General features: G+C 48.8%; 2 protein-coding genes across 11 annotated transcripts in view; one reads left to right on the forward strand and one right to left on the reverse strand.

The window, feature by feature from the left end:
* Positions 1-3,195, forward strand: part of Prc1 (protein regulator of cytokinesis 1) — a 19,599-nt gene extending 16,404 nt beyond the window's left edge. The window contains exons 13-15 of one of the 4 annotated variants that reach the window (XR_009585600.1): positions 81-257; positions 565-862; positions 2,184-3,195. Coding sequence is in view for 3 of the 4 variants with exons in the window: in XM_021645287.2 (XP_021500962.1) it covers positions 81-257; positions 565-606; positions 2,184-2,255 (291 nt within the window). In the remaining variant the exon portion in view is untranslated. The remainder of the gene's footprint in view (positions 1-80; positions 258-564; positions 863-2,183) is intronic. The other 3 variants (XM_021645287.2, XM_021645288.2, XM_021645289.2) reach the window with 3 other exon arrangements.
* Rccd1 (RCC1 domain containing 1) lies at positions 1,727-13,271 on the reverse strand. 7 transcript variants are annotated; one of them, XM_060367418.1, is made up of 9 exons: positions 12,084-12,430; positions 10,531-10,739; positions 9,979-10,375; positions 9,769-9,890; positions 6,019-6,111; positions 5,588-5,758; positions 4,213-4,242; positions 3,685-3,869; positions 1,727-1,863 (listed from the first exon to the last, which is right to left on the reverse strand). In XM_060367418.1, the coding sequence occupies exons 2-8, from the start codon at positions 10,697-10,699 to the stop codon at positions 3,718-3,720; spliced, it is 1,134 nt and encodes a 377-aa protein (XP_060223401.1). In that variant the 5' UTR covers positions 10,700-10,739; positions 12,084-12,430; the 3' UTR covers positions 1,727-1,863; positions 3,685-3,717. The 7 variants fall into 7 exon arrangements, with proteins under 7 accessions (XP_060223401.1, XP_060223403.1, XP_060223400.1 ...); XM_060367417.1 differs by lacking the exon at positions 1,727-1,863 and adding an exon at positions 13,171-13,189 and having other exon boundaries at positions 3,297-3,869; positions 12,084-12,210; XM_060367416.1 differs by lacking the exon at positions 1,727-1,863 and adding an exon at positions 12,516-12,720 and having other exon boundaries at positions 3,297-3,869; positions 12,084-12,210.
* Positions 13,272-13,285: the final 14 nt, after the last annotated feature.

Here is a 13,285-nt window from a genome sequence, read left to right on the forward strand (position 1 = left end):
TAATATAACTGGCCTTGGGTTTCCTGTGTGTGAGCGCATTCTAAAGTGATAGGTAACATGGGTATCCTTCTTCTCCGCAGTCAGTAGTCACTTCTATGTATTCTGGAAAGAAAACCCCTAGAGCTGCTCAGCTTAGGGCCAACAAGGAGAACATGGATCTCAATGGCAGCATCCTGAGCGGTGGGTACTCTGGCTCGACGCCCCGCCAGCACAACTGCAGCATTAAGTCTGTTGCCAGCACCTATTCTGAGTTTTCGGTAATTCACCTTTTCTGATATCTACCAGTCTCTGGGGAGCACACAGTTGACAGAGCGGGGTATCTTCCCAAGGGCACCCAGGATATTCTGTCAGGACAATAACCTGAGGGCTGAGAATCCCTTTCCTGCCTTGACCATGTGGGTGGTTTGGAGGGGTGTACAGGAAGTTGAAGTCAGCAAGTAGACATTTGAGCCGAGTCCTGCTCAAGCTGTACCACTCCCGGGTTGCAGGAGGTAACCTGCTAATGACTGCCCTGGTGCTCTCTTGGTGGAGTTCTTGGTAACTGTCTTAATTCTTTGTTCTTAGAAGGACCCATCCCTCTCTGACAGCTCCACTGTTGGGCTTCAGGTCTGTATGGCAACCCCTGCATGTCCCCTTTCCAAATTGGTCTGTTATGTGCTGGCTTCATTCCCATCTGGGCACAGAACTACACTAACCCATAGTCTCAGCTGTATCAACATAGAACCTTTTAAAACAAAGGAAGCAAGAATTCCTGTTATGTTATGGGCTTCAAAAATAAGTATCTGCTGTCTATTTCCAGTAGACTGACATGCTGGCTAGCAAATAAAACATGTTCAGACTTGACTTGGATTCTCAGCCCCACGTAAGATTACACAAAGATTTTTTTCCCCTTACCTACTTACAAAAAAAGAAAAAACCTGGCCCCCATCCCATCCCCACTTGTAATACCAAAGACTTATAATGTGCTAGAAAAAGTAAGGGCCCATCAAATGGGGATGGGAACCCCGGCTGTGTGCTGCTTTTACTGAGGCTCTTGGCTTGTGTGATTATTTCCTGGAGTATATACCTTACTAACCCTCACGGCTGAATCACCCCGTCTGTCTGTGTAGGCTGGCCTACGCTTATTTCCTCCATTCTACTATTTTACCATACTGAGCTGCTAACACGTGTGGGAAGACTGACACTGTCTTTTCAGAGGAGCCTTCACTCATCCTTTTCTGAATTGGCGGACACTAACTACAATGCCTTTCCCTTAACCATCTTTTTTCTCTTCCCTCCTATCTTCACTAGTGAGAGGTGAAGGCTGCCCCTTCCCTTGCAGGGGACACCAAGTTAAAATTTGAACTGCCTCCTCTTTTGGTAACATGGGGAAGGGGAAGGAGACTGGGACAAGGAAAGCATGGCCAGTTTGGAATGTGGAAAATCTTCATGTTCTGGCCTTTCTTCCCAGTGACCTGGGTGGTGGTATTTCTAATAGGAGAAATGGGTGTATGTAGCTCTAGTTGGCTGATGCTGAACGACAGATCGAGCTTTCCCTTTTTTGCTTACTCAGCCAAAGCCCATTTTCTGCGTGAGGCACATCCATCTGTGTCTGGCTAGGCCTGGAGGTTTTCTTGTGACACCAGCAGCTATGGTTAACAAAGTCTGTGGGGCAGCTCGAAAGCCACTCACTCAGTGCTAACACCTGTCCCCTCCGGGGCCTTCATGCATGCTTAATCTTCTGCTTGTTCACCATGTACTCCAGCATGAGATCAAATCACCAGCAGGTTACAAAGCCCTCAGCCCCAGGGATTGGTAGATAAGTCCTCTGTCCCTTGTTTTACAAAGGGATCAAGAAACCAAAGCTGTAGCATGTGCAAGGCCCTGCGGGAAGAGGGAAAAAAAATTGGAAAAAAATTGTTGCTGTCTTGCTCAAACAACTACAAGAGTACTTCGTGAGATATAAGGGGTTTCTCTTGGTGAAGGTTTAAGTTCCGAGTTGAGGATAGGAACGGGGCCTCTGTGCACATGTGCTAGGCTTGTGACTAACCGAATGGTGCTAGAGCTCCTCGGGCTGTTCCTAACACGCTGTGCTGTGAACCCTCCGGGAAACCGCCTGGAGGCTTTGTGCTAACCCTTAAGCACGTTTACAAGTGGAGGGGTACAAAGTAGTACTGTCACTGATGTTGCTTATTCTCCAACAGCGAGAACTTTCAAAGGCTTCCAGATGTGATGCTACTGCTCGAATCCTCAATTCAACCAACATCCAGTCCTGAGAATCCTTGACCAGTTAGCTAGCTGTGGCTTCCTGTGCCTACACTGGACTGACTTATACAAGGGGTGACTTTATCGCTTTTATCAGTTTAGATACGCCTGAAACAGCCTTGGGCAGGTCTGTCACCATGGGCCTTAGACATGAGTGCAACAGATGAGAGGTCCTCATCCGTGTAGCAAGTCCAGAGAGACGTTTTTCAGTCAAGAGATACCTTGAAATCTAGTTATGACAGTACAGATTTTAACATCTGGTACCTAATTTTTTTCTCTACCCCGTAAGTCTATTTAAGGATAACCGAGGGTTTGTCTTATTTCACTACTATATTGGAAAATGAGAAAATGATTATGCCCAGCCTTGAAGTATGAGACATGAAAAATTGTGGCTTATAGACTTGGAATTAGCTTTTAACATCTTTTAAAGCCTTTTGTTGTTGTTGTTTAGGAACATTAATGCTGTAGCGATGGTAGCTTTAATCTTCTGGGGCCTGTGCTCTGCACTCTCCTACTGAGGGTTTCTCGTGTTAGCATTTGCGATGGCTTGCCCTGCCGCAGGAACAGTTGTTTATTAGTGCAGTCTTTTTGAGGTTTATGTGTATTTGAACACACATGCTTGTCTGAGCAGTCTGTCTTCAGTCTTCCATCCCTGTACTCACTATGACTAGTTCTATTTCCTGTAGTTCACAAGCAAATGAAGACGCTATCTGGGTGAGTTGAGCCATTCTGTCATGGACTCAGCAACTTTGCACATCCACAAGGAAGTTACTCCTGTGATCACGTCCTGAATGAGACTCTCTTTACCTACCTAGTTCATCACTACCCTCCCCAAAGCCCTATTATTTATTCTTTCTCTGCCAGTGCCAGATCTATCAACACATGATTGTTTACCCACATATATGTTTTTAAATGTATTAAAATAAAATGTATATATAGTTACCTTTCAAATACTACATTGTTTTCTTCTTTCTCCAAATCAATGTTTGGTTGATTTGGTCTATAGTCACTAAAGACGTAAAATTAAAAGGACATAGGAAAATTTTAAAGAGTCTAATCTCAGAATAGTTTGGATTTACTCTTTATTCTCATTTGGGTAATACTTTATTTACATATTTTCATGTTTCAGTATTTTATTTTGCAGCTATTTAAAGCTTCTGGGCTAGGCTCCATTACTGATGGAAGGCCTTGGTTTTTTTGATCCCTGGCACTGCTCCAAAAATAAACAATTTTTATATATATATATATCTATATATATCTTTCATACATCTTTCATACATCTTTTGTAAGATTTATCTTTATCCTTTGTTTTAGAAATTTTTTAAATGTCATGCACTTTTAATCCCAGCATTTAGGATGCAAGGGCACTGTTTGTTTCCATGCACCTGTGCCAGCATACTGAAGTAAATAATTTGCAAGAGTTCATTCTCACCCACACACCTTAAGTGGCTGGGCATCCACCTGGCATATATATCAGACTTTCTCTCTTTGCACTGCATAGACATAGGTATTCCAGGGTCCACAGGTGACAGCCCTTACTTCGAGTTGTTTTTCTGCAAAGTATTCCACACGGCAGGGTCGATCCAAGCTGGTGCTGTCCTTGTGGCCAAGCTGTCCATATTTGCCTAGAATAAAATGAACCCCTTTCTCTGGCAGGCCTTGCTACGTTTCCCCTCAGGGGCTACACTCAACCTACTGGCTTTCTGCTGTTCTCTGCATTCAGAGGATCAAAAGCTAGAAGCCCAAACACACCTTGGGGTTGCCAGAGAGCAGTGGCTCCTCTAGGCTACCTATGTCAAGGTGATCAGAACACCTCCTCCTCTGCCGTTTGGCCTTGGGCCTCCTAAGTGCCATTTCAGTTCTCATCCCACAGACCAGGCCCTGCTCCCTTTACTTTGTGTGGCTTTTGTTCTATCTCCTCGGGCTCAAGCCCCTTGATTTAATGGTCACAAAACCGTTTTTACTTACCCCAGCCCCAAGTATAGAGGTCTCCTGTTCCTGCAACCAAAGAGACAGTTAGTAGCTTGCCAACTACTCTTGACACTACTGGCAAGATAATACTTGGCACAAGCCATAGACAACATGCTGTAATTCTGACATGTGCTTAGCACAAAATAGCACACATTACAAATTGCGATCACATTTGGGGTAGTAAAGGATCTAGTTAAAAGTTTTATTTTCCTGTCTATTGGGTCTGAGGGTGTGTAGCTGTTGAAGATACACAAGTAACCTTTGTCCTTTGTCTACTTGGAGTGGTTCTCTACCTTCTGATGCTGAGACCCTTTAATACAGTTAGTTCTTAATATTGTGGTGACCTCTCCCAACCATAAAATTATTTTGTTGCTACTTAATAACTAATTTTTCTACTGTTATGGTCACAGCAAAACGTGTCCAATGGTCGCCCAGTTGCAACCCCTTTAGAGGCTGTAACTCACAGATTGAGAACCACTGTTTTGTTTGTTTTTTGTTAAACATTTGAAACAGTCTCACTATATATACCCCAAGCTAACTTCAAAGTCCCAATCTTTCTGCCTCAGCCCAAGAGTTAGAATTTATAGGCTACCTTGCCCAGCACGAAAGCTTTTTCAATTGAATGAGGCAGCTCATCATAAATACATATCTAAAGATGGTATGAAATGGTAATGTTTGTTAAAAACCAATCTCAGTGTGCTTGCCTGACATACAAGAGGCCCTGGATTCAGTCCCAGCGCGCACAATGCTGGCACACATAGTCCTAGCTACTCCAAAGCCCGAAACAGAACTACTTGAACCCAGGAGTTTGAGACAAGTTTGCACAATAAAGGGTGGACAAGGCAAAGTGCAGTTCCCAGTTAAGGGGTGGGATGGTGTTGGAGGGACCCTGTTGGTTGAGGTTGCAGGTCTTGCCTGGACTGGAGAGCCATTAAGCTCTGCGCTAAAGGCAGAACTCCCTCCCCTTGGCAGGGTCCCCTGCTCCCTGCCTACTTCATCTGGAAAGGGTCTTTAGACACAGACTACCCTAGCCACACTTACTATAAGGCCTCTGACGCAGGTCCCTGCTAACTCTCCCCTCCCTTATGTTAATTAAGCACTGACATTCTACTCTTATGCTAGAAGCATGCTGTCTAATGCAAATCAAGCATGTGCCTAGTTCCAACCAATCATGTGCCCCTATTCTTGGAGCCCCCCACCCACTCCCCTAGGGGGATACAGCCTTTGTTCTCGGGAATAAAGTTGAACTAGCCTTCAGCTGTTTCTTGGGTGTGTGATCCCTATGTTCTCCTGCCACTCCTGCTTGACTTCCCGGCAAGAAGAGAACCACAGGATGGAGTGCCCGTGTGCCCGCTCAGCCAGCCCCACTCACGTGTCACCACAGCTGTGTGTCGGGATCCGCAGCTGGCCTTGACTGCATCCGAGTTGAGGGGAAGATCCAGTAGAGCTGGGAAGGGCTGGATGGCTATGAAGTGGGCAGGAGCGCCAACATCACCCAGGGCGGCTGCTGCTCCTTCAAGACAGTCTTCACTCAATTCCGTGCCTGTCGAATGGTCATAATGTTTAACATTCTGGCCATGTGAAGCTCCTACAGTGGCTCTATAAAAGACAACTTTCTAGCTCCAAAGCTGGTGCCCAACCCTTACTCAGCAGACCCACAGGTCGTGCAGTGCCAAAACTAGCATCAGCCTCCCCACAGCAAAACGTGTCCGATGGTCACCCAGTGGTTTGTGCCCCTGAGCACCCGCAGCTCAGGGTCCGGCACACAGTAGAGCCCGTGATGACACCTGAGGCTGACCTTACCTCTCACGGTTTTCCTCTCCTCTTCTGTGTTCCTTCTGGGCAGGGCCAACTGCCCTGATTCGTTCCAGCCCCAGATATAAATATCCCCAGACTCTGTAAGAGACCAAGAGGATCCATGAAGCACACTGTGAAACCCTTCCATCCACCCCACCTCCTCAAAACATCCCCATGACCAGTTCCTAGGGTCAAGTAAAGCTGTCCCACCCAGGCAATCCCTCCAAGCAAAGATGTCGCCCTACCAAGTCCCAGCAGCTTCTTGCTTTAGATTCCCTGTCCATAGAACACATTCAGTCACATCTGCTTTTCCAAACAGCCTCACTATGTACCTCTCTGGCTGGCCTCAAAGTCCCCATGCTCTCCCTGAATGCTGGAACTACATGTATGCACCACCAGGCCCACCTTTCCTTCCACTCCCCCTTTCTTTCAGAGATGGAACTCACTATGCTGCCGAGGTAGATGTCTAACTCCAGCCTTAAGGTCTTTGGTCTCAGCCTCTCCAGTACCTGAGACTATGTGTGACGCCCCATTTAGTCATTCTTTAGCTTTCTTGCTAGCCTGCTTCCATTTTCATTTTTTAGACAAAATGTCTGAAAATAATGAAATAGTTGACAAATTGGTATCATTTATTTATGCCTAGAATATTAAAATTAGCCAGGGAACAAAATTCAGAATAAATCAGCAAGAATGATAGATTACCCATTGGAAAAACTTGGAAGTTTACCCCTAACACTGAAAATAAGGGGAAATGGAGAATCAAATAAAACCAGGACAACCCTATGAGAATAACTGTTATAAGGAATTTATCGCCAGGTTGTGGGTAACACCTTTAATCCCAACATAAGAATTCTAGTGATTTAAACTTAAAAGCTGCTTGCAAAAAGCAGGCTGAAATTCAAAGTGAATGCCCTTTGTGATCTAAAAATAAATTCACTTAAGCCTTTATATATAAAGAGAAAGGAAAATATATATTTATCCACACATACTATGGTATAGTTAGTTTCAAATTTCAAAATAAATTTTTAAATTTCAATTGAAAGATACTTTTTTCTGTGCCAAAAACCATTTTGCCCTAGCACCAATATATTATTCAAAATTATTTAAAAATTATTCAAAATATTATTTTTAATTTAAATTGAAAAATAATCCTTTTTCTGTTGTCAAAAACCCTAACCACTCCAGAGTTAGGGTTGGGGCAGGGTTTTGCTTTTATCTTTCCAGGAGAGTAAAAGCATCCAACTAAGGAATCTGGAGACCACTGAACAAGTGAAACGTCTGAAGAAAAAAAGATGGGTCATCAAGAGAAAATGTTCCAAGGAAAAGAGTAGATTAGCCAAGTGGTATCACCCACCTCTAGTGACAAGCCTGAAATCCTGCTGGTATCCATACCGCCCCTTCCTGCTGGACAAGTACCCTATGAGGGCTGGGGGTGTACCAGCCAGGGCAGCCACTACCTTTTTTCTTCCCGCCTTGTGGCTGGCCCACCCACAGTGGATTCCCAAATGCTTGTCTCTGCTGCCTTCTATAGACAAGTGGCAAATATGGTCCCAATTCAACTAAAGCTGGCATTGGGGTTGGCGCATGGCTCTCTCCTTCCCTTAACCCACGCATGCTTGCTAAAGGAAATCCAAAATCTCTGTCTCATAGCAGAAGAGCCACCTGGTATGGGACAGAGGAAAACAAAAAACTAAGGGACTAGTCTATTGCCACTAATCTCATGAAACTTTTCTTAATGTATAAATATTACCTCAAAAATCTGTAAGATGATTATGCATATATAGCCTTTGTTGTTATACTAGTAGCCATACAGAGTACCAACTCATTTTACAAATAAGCTTCATCTAGCTTCCTGTATGTTTTCAGGTTTGAGTCTGAAGCAGGTAACGAGGAACAGTTTGTGTGCCTCCATGTACTTAATAGATTGTGCTTAATAGATTGGAAGGAGGCTCTTAGAGACTGTGGGAGTGAGGGTATTCCTTCTGGGATGTCGGCAGAGGAAGATCAGCTGGGTGCTTTCTCTGGCTCTCTTGAGCTAGCCAACTTTCGCCCCAACAACTGGCTCCCAAATCTATTGGTAAATCAAATGATTGGGATTTTGTTAAAAACAACATTCTACCTCTCTCTTTTGCCTTCTCATAGCACTGCTGGTCTACATTAGATAAGAGGGTTGGATTAACATCCCTAATGTCCTAGTTACTGTCTATTGCTGTGATAAAAACTATTATGAAGAGCAATACAGAAGTTTATTGTTGAAGTCGGGGCTGGAAGCTGGAGGCAGGAACTGAAGCAAAGGATGATGCTTATTGCTCATGGCTTGCTCCCCATGGGTTTGGTTTGGTTTTGGTTTTTCAAGACAGGATTTCTCTGTACAGCTCTGGCTGTCCTGGACATCGTCTGTAGACCAGGCTGGCCTCAAACTCATGGGGATCCACCTAACTCTAGCTCCCAAGTGCTGGGGTTAAAGGCGTGCACCACCACTGCCCAGCTCCCAGCTCCCCCTGCTTATAGCACTCAGGACCACCTGTCGGGGTGGCACAGCCCCTGGTGGGCGAGGCCCTCAACTGAGGTTCCTCTTTCCAGATGACCCTCGCTTGTGTCAAGTCCGTAACAAACTAATCAGGACACCTAATGTCACAGATTCACTAGCAACACTCCTTGGGGAGCAGAGGCAGGAAGGTCAGAGTCGAAGGTCAGTCAGCTCAAGGCCAGGCTGGTCTTAAAGACTGAGCACAACATTCACTAATGGTACTTTTATATAGCACGCAGTCGGCGCTGTGTTTTATATGCTTACCACAAAGCCCTGCAAGTATTTATATGACAGTTCCTCGCTTTGAAGTCAAATGAGACCCAGAGATTGAGCACCAGGACAAAGGTCACAGGGCCAGCGTGAAGACTGGAAACTAGAAAGCCTCATTTGTTACCTCTAAGCTTCAACCTCTTGTGGGCAGAAGGTCTCAAACTCCTGAACCTTACGTGTGAAACTTGCCTTTAGGCTGTTTGCAGCCCTCTCTCCCCTGCTTTCCTGCTCGGGTTGGAGCCTGCTGCCATCTAGGCGAGAACATGGGCAAGTTGAGAGCCCCAATGAGAACAATCAATAGCTTCTGGAGCTGGAGAGATGGCTCAGTGGCTAACAGCACTGGCTGCTTTTCCAGAGGCCCAGGGTTCAATTCCCAGCACCCAGATGGCAGCTTACAGCTGCTTGTAACTCCGGCTTCAGGGAATCCAGTGACCTCTTCGGGCTTCTCTGGCTAGAAGACACTTCACTCATATTTTAAAAACCAGCAGCTTACCTCTATCCTCTCTGCTCCAAAAGCCTAGGAGAAAGCAGCACCCTGGAAGCCCAGCCACCACAGTGGACCCAGTACACAAAAAGCTCTAGGCCACATGCTGTGGACGCCTCCCCAGCATCCATCATGACTGCCTGAGCATAGGCAGCCTCCTTTATTCTTTCTGGCTCAGCTGTGTCTTAGCAGCCAGGACCTCGGGACAAGTATCCTTCCCTTCTAGAGTATTTGAGAAAGCGAGCCTTGGTGCCCAGCAGATGGATGGGAGTGGTGGAAAGCCCAGTAACAGAAAGACAACTGCAGCAGTCCAGGTTTAAGAGGGTCACAGAGGCAACAGGCTAAATCTGGAAGAGTTGTGAATGACTGGGCTGGGTTGAGCTTGGGATGTGGCCTGGGCTAGACCACCCACAATAACAGAACAAGAGGAAGGAGTGGCCAAGCTTGTTTGGAGAAGGCCCAGGTTACTCACCACTCACACACAGAGAGTGCCAGCCACCCGCGGCCACCTCAGCCATCCGCAGGCCCTGCAGTGCCTCCAGAAGCCTTGGCTCTAGCTCTGCCTCCAGCGTGCCGTGGCCCAGCTGCCCATGCCTGATCGGGGGAGTCCCTAATCAGCCTCGGGTATATGCACGAGACCACCTCCTCCGGTTTCATGGAATCCCACCCAGCTGGTCCTCACCTGCCTCCACCCCAGGAGAACACCTGGCCAGCTTCGCACAGCAGCAGCGCATGCTCAGTGCCCAGCTCCAGCTGGCGCACCCGCAGCTCTGGGGCCAGAGGCTTGCAGAAGGGTGGCCGTGGGTTCACATAGGCACGGGCGCCAGGCAGCAGCGGCAGGGTCCCTGCCCTGGCCTCCCTGCTGGGTTCGTCTTCTCCTTGGGCCTCTGCTCCAGAATCCAGGCTCTGGACCCAGAGGGGCTCCCCCTGCAGCGCGGAGCCTGGTGGCCAGGCCTGCAGTTCGGTGTTGGGCCCGCCCTTGGCCCGCAGTAGCACCAGGAGTTCCTCCGAAGCCCAGGCGTCCCTGCAGCCTTCTGCTGCGCTGCTCACTGAACCCGACAGCTCTACCCGGCCTCCACCTGTGTGGGTAGAGAGTGTTGGGACGCATGCCAAGGACCTGGCAGGCAGCGAGGTTGCCAGATGAAGGGTAGGGGTATTTCTGGACAGGCATGTTCAGGAGGGTTGGGTAGGTGTACAGGGGACAGGCCTGGGGTAGGGTTGTGAGGGCACTTACGGGTCACCAGGGCAGTGTAGCTCCAGCTTGCGCTCACTCGGCAAATGTCATCACTGGTACTCAGTGGTTCGGGGCTGTGTACCGAATGGCACCCGTTCCCAGAGCCCAGTGCTTGCCCAAAGCCACAGAAACCAAAGCCGAACCAGGTCCCGTGCCGTTCCTCTGCCATGCTCAGGCTGAGCCCTCTGTGGCTGGCCACCTGGCTGGGGCTAAGGAATGGAAGGTTAAGGCTACAGCCTGAGGAGATTCTTGTAAACAAGATACCTCATTGAATGCAGGTGAGTCTGGCCATCCAAGGGACTGAAGCTGTATTACTGTACAATAGAGACTGGATACCATCTGGATACTAATCACAGGGGCAAACCGTGTCCATTCCACTCCTGCCAGCTGAGCAGGCCTTTGGCCGAAAGTCCTACCGTATTTGTGGAAGTGTGGAGTTGGGCGCTTCTCCCACTTTTGGCTCAAATCCAGCATGTCACTGTAAGAATATTACATATGCATATTTTCTATCAAACACTATAAAACTTGTATTCAGGGCAAAAAAAAAAAAAGGTTTTAAAGATTTATTAGGTGGGGTCATCTCTGGATTATGCCAGAGACAGGCCCTGGGAGGTCTATGGGGGCCACCCTGGCAGAGACTCCTAGCCTCAAGTGGCCACCTCCAGGACTTCCAGTGGAGGGATAAGGACGCCAACCTACCCACAAAACCTTTGACCCGAAATTTGTACTGTCTACAAGATGCGCAGGGACAAAGGTGGAGCAAAGGTTAAGGATCGGTCAACCAAAAACTGGCCCTACTTGAGACCCATCCCATGGGAGAGAACGAATCCCCGACAGTATTAATGCTGCTCTGCCGTGCTTGTAGACAGGTGCCTGGCATAACTCCTCTGAGAGGCTTCACCCAGCAGCTGATGGAAGCACACGCAGAGACCCACAGCCAGACAATAGAGCTCGAGGAGTCCTGTAGAGTTAGGGAAACAAGTGAGGGAGCTGGAGGGGTCAAGGACTCCACAAGAAGACCTACAGGTCAACTGACCTGGGCCCGTAGAGGCTCACAGACAGCATGCATGGACTGGTGCTGGCCCCCACCCCACCCCGCACATATGTAGCAGATGGGCAGCTTGGTCTTCAAATGGGACCCCCAGCAGCTGGAGGGGGGCCCTCTCTGACTCTGAGCATTGCCTCTGGATCCCATTCTCCTAACTGGGCTGCCTTGTCTGGCCTCAGTGGGAGAGGATGCACCTAATCCTGCAGCAACCCTAATGAGCCAGGGTGTTTTGGCACCCATGGGGGCCCTCCCCCTTCTCTGGGGAAAGGACAGGGGAGAAGGGAGGGGAGGGACTGAGAAGAGGGTGAGCTGCGATCAGGATGTAAAGTGAAAAAAAAATTTTTTTTAAAATAATTTAAAAAACACCATTTATTATTTTGGGCTGGAGAGATGACTCAGCAGTTAAGAGCACTGGCTGCTCTTCCAGAGGAGCTGGGTTCAATTCCCAGCACCCACGTGGCAGCTCACTACTGTCGAAATGACGAAAATGACCATTCGCTCTTACCGGATTTCAGAGACACCTGGCCATTTCCACTGGACCTTACTCGGTCGTTTATTCTTTCAACAGCCTTTCTCGCGCCCTTCCATCGGCTTCAGGAGGTAGCGGTGGGCCCCAGGGAGCTTACGCTGAACTGGGGAGACAGAGGGCCGCACGGTGCCAACAGCAACGCCCCTTCCTCCGACTGGATCCCTATTTTACTCGCTCAAGCCTGAACCACAGCTTCCGGATCCCTACCCAAGAGAACCTTGCCCTTCACCTGTCCCCTCGGAACCGACCAGGAAAGGCCTTTAAGCAGAAACCTCGGACACCCGCACAGCCAGGGAGCAGACCGCGTTTAAAGGGCCGCGCGCCAGGCGGACATTGGCAGCGGTAGCCAATCGCAGGCGCGAGCGGTGACGTCATCGCTCCGGGCGGCGGCCTCCCGGAAGTGCTCACCTGTCCTCCTCCGAGCCTGTGAGGGCCGCCTCCGGCGAGCGCCGGCGCCAGCGGACGCGCTTGGAGCCACTGAAGGGCTACTCATGAAGACCCGAGGGAGTCGGCGGGCGAGGACCAGGCCGCGGACACCCGCCACCCCCTTTGGGCGAGGAGGGAGGCTGTTTCCCTCCTGAACACGCGCAGAACGGGCGCCCGGACGGGAAGTGGCCGTATTAGCGCCTTCGCCGATTGGCTCAGGCTCTGTCATTCACTTGTACTGAGCCAATGAGCCCCAAGCTTGGACTCCCAGCATCTAAGAGACCGGCGTCCCCAGTCGGGAGGGGAACGTGCTTGAACCACGCTTCTCCTTCAACCAGGCACAGCTATAGAAAAACATATTCTCCCTGACGGAAGTGCACAACAATCCCAAATGCCAAACATTGCCCGGGTGGACATCACCGAAAACTGACGATGTCATGACAAATATATGCCAGGGCCAGCCAGCATGTAAGACTACCCTAAAACCACTCATCTCACAGACACAGGAATTTCATCGGTTTCCTAGGCTTTAGGCTCACCCTTCCACCAGGCTCATGACAGACCTCAGGCCGGTACCGTGGCACCCGTGACTCCCACTACTCTAAAGGATTATCAGTTTGAAGGCAGCCTGGCCTACCCGTTTTGGGGTCCGGCTCCCTTCTCTTGCGGCCTAAGCACTCTGCAGTGCACTTCGCTGCTGCCCAGCTGCTGCCCCAGCGCCTCCCGCCCTCGGCACTCCCTGCCACACAACA

The sequence above is a fragment of the Meriones unguiculatus genome, chromosome 14 (genome assembly GCF_030254825.1).
Source record: "Meriones unguiculatus strain TT.TT164.6M chromosome 14, Bangor_MerUng_6.1, whole genome shotgun sequence".
NCBI classification, from domain to species: domain Eukaryota; kingdom Metazoa; phylum Chordata; class Mammalia; order Rodentia; family Muridae; genus Meriones; species Meriones unguiculatus.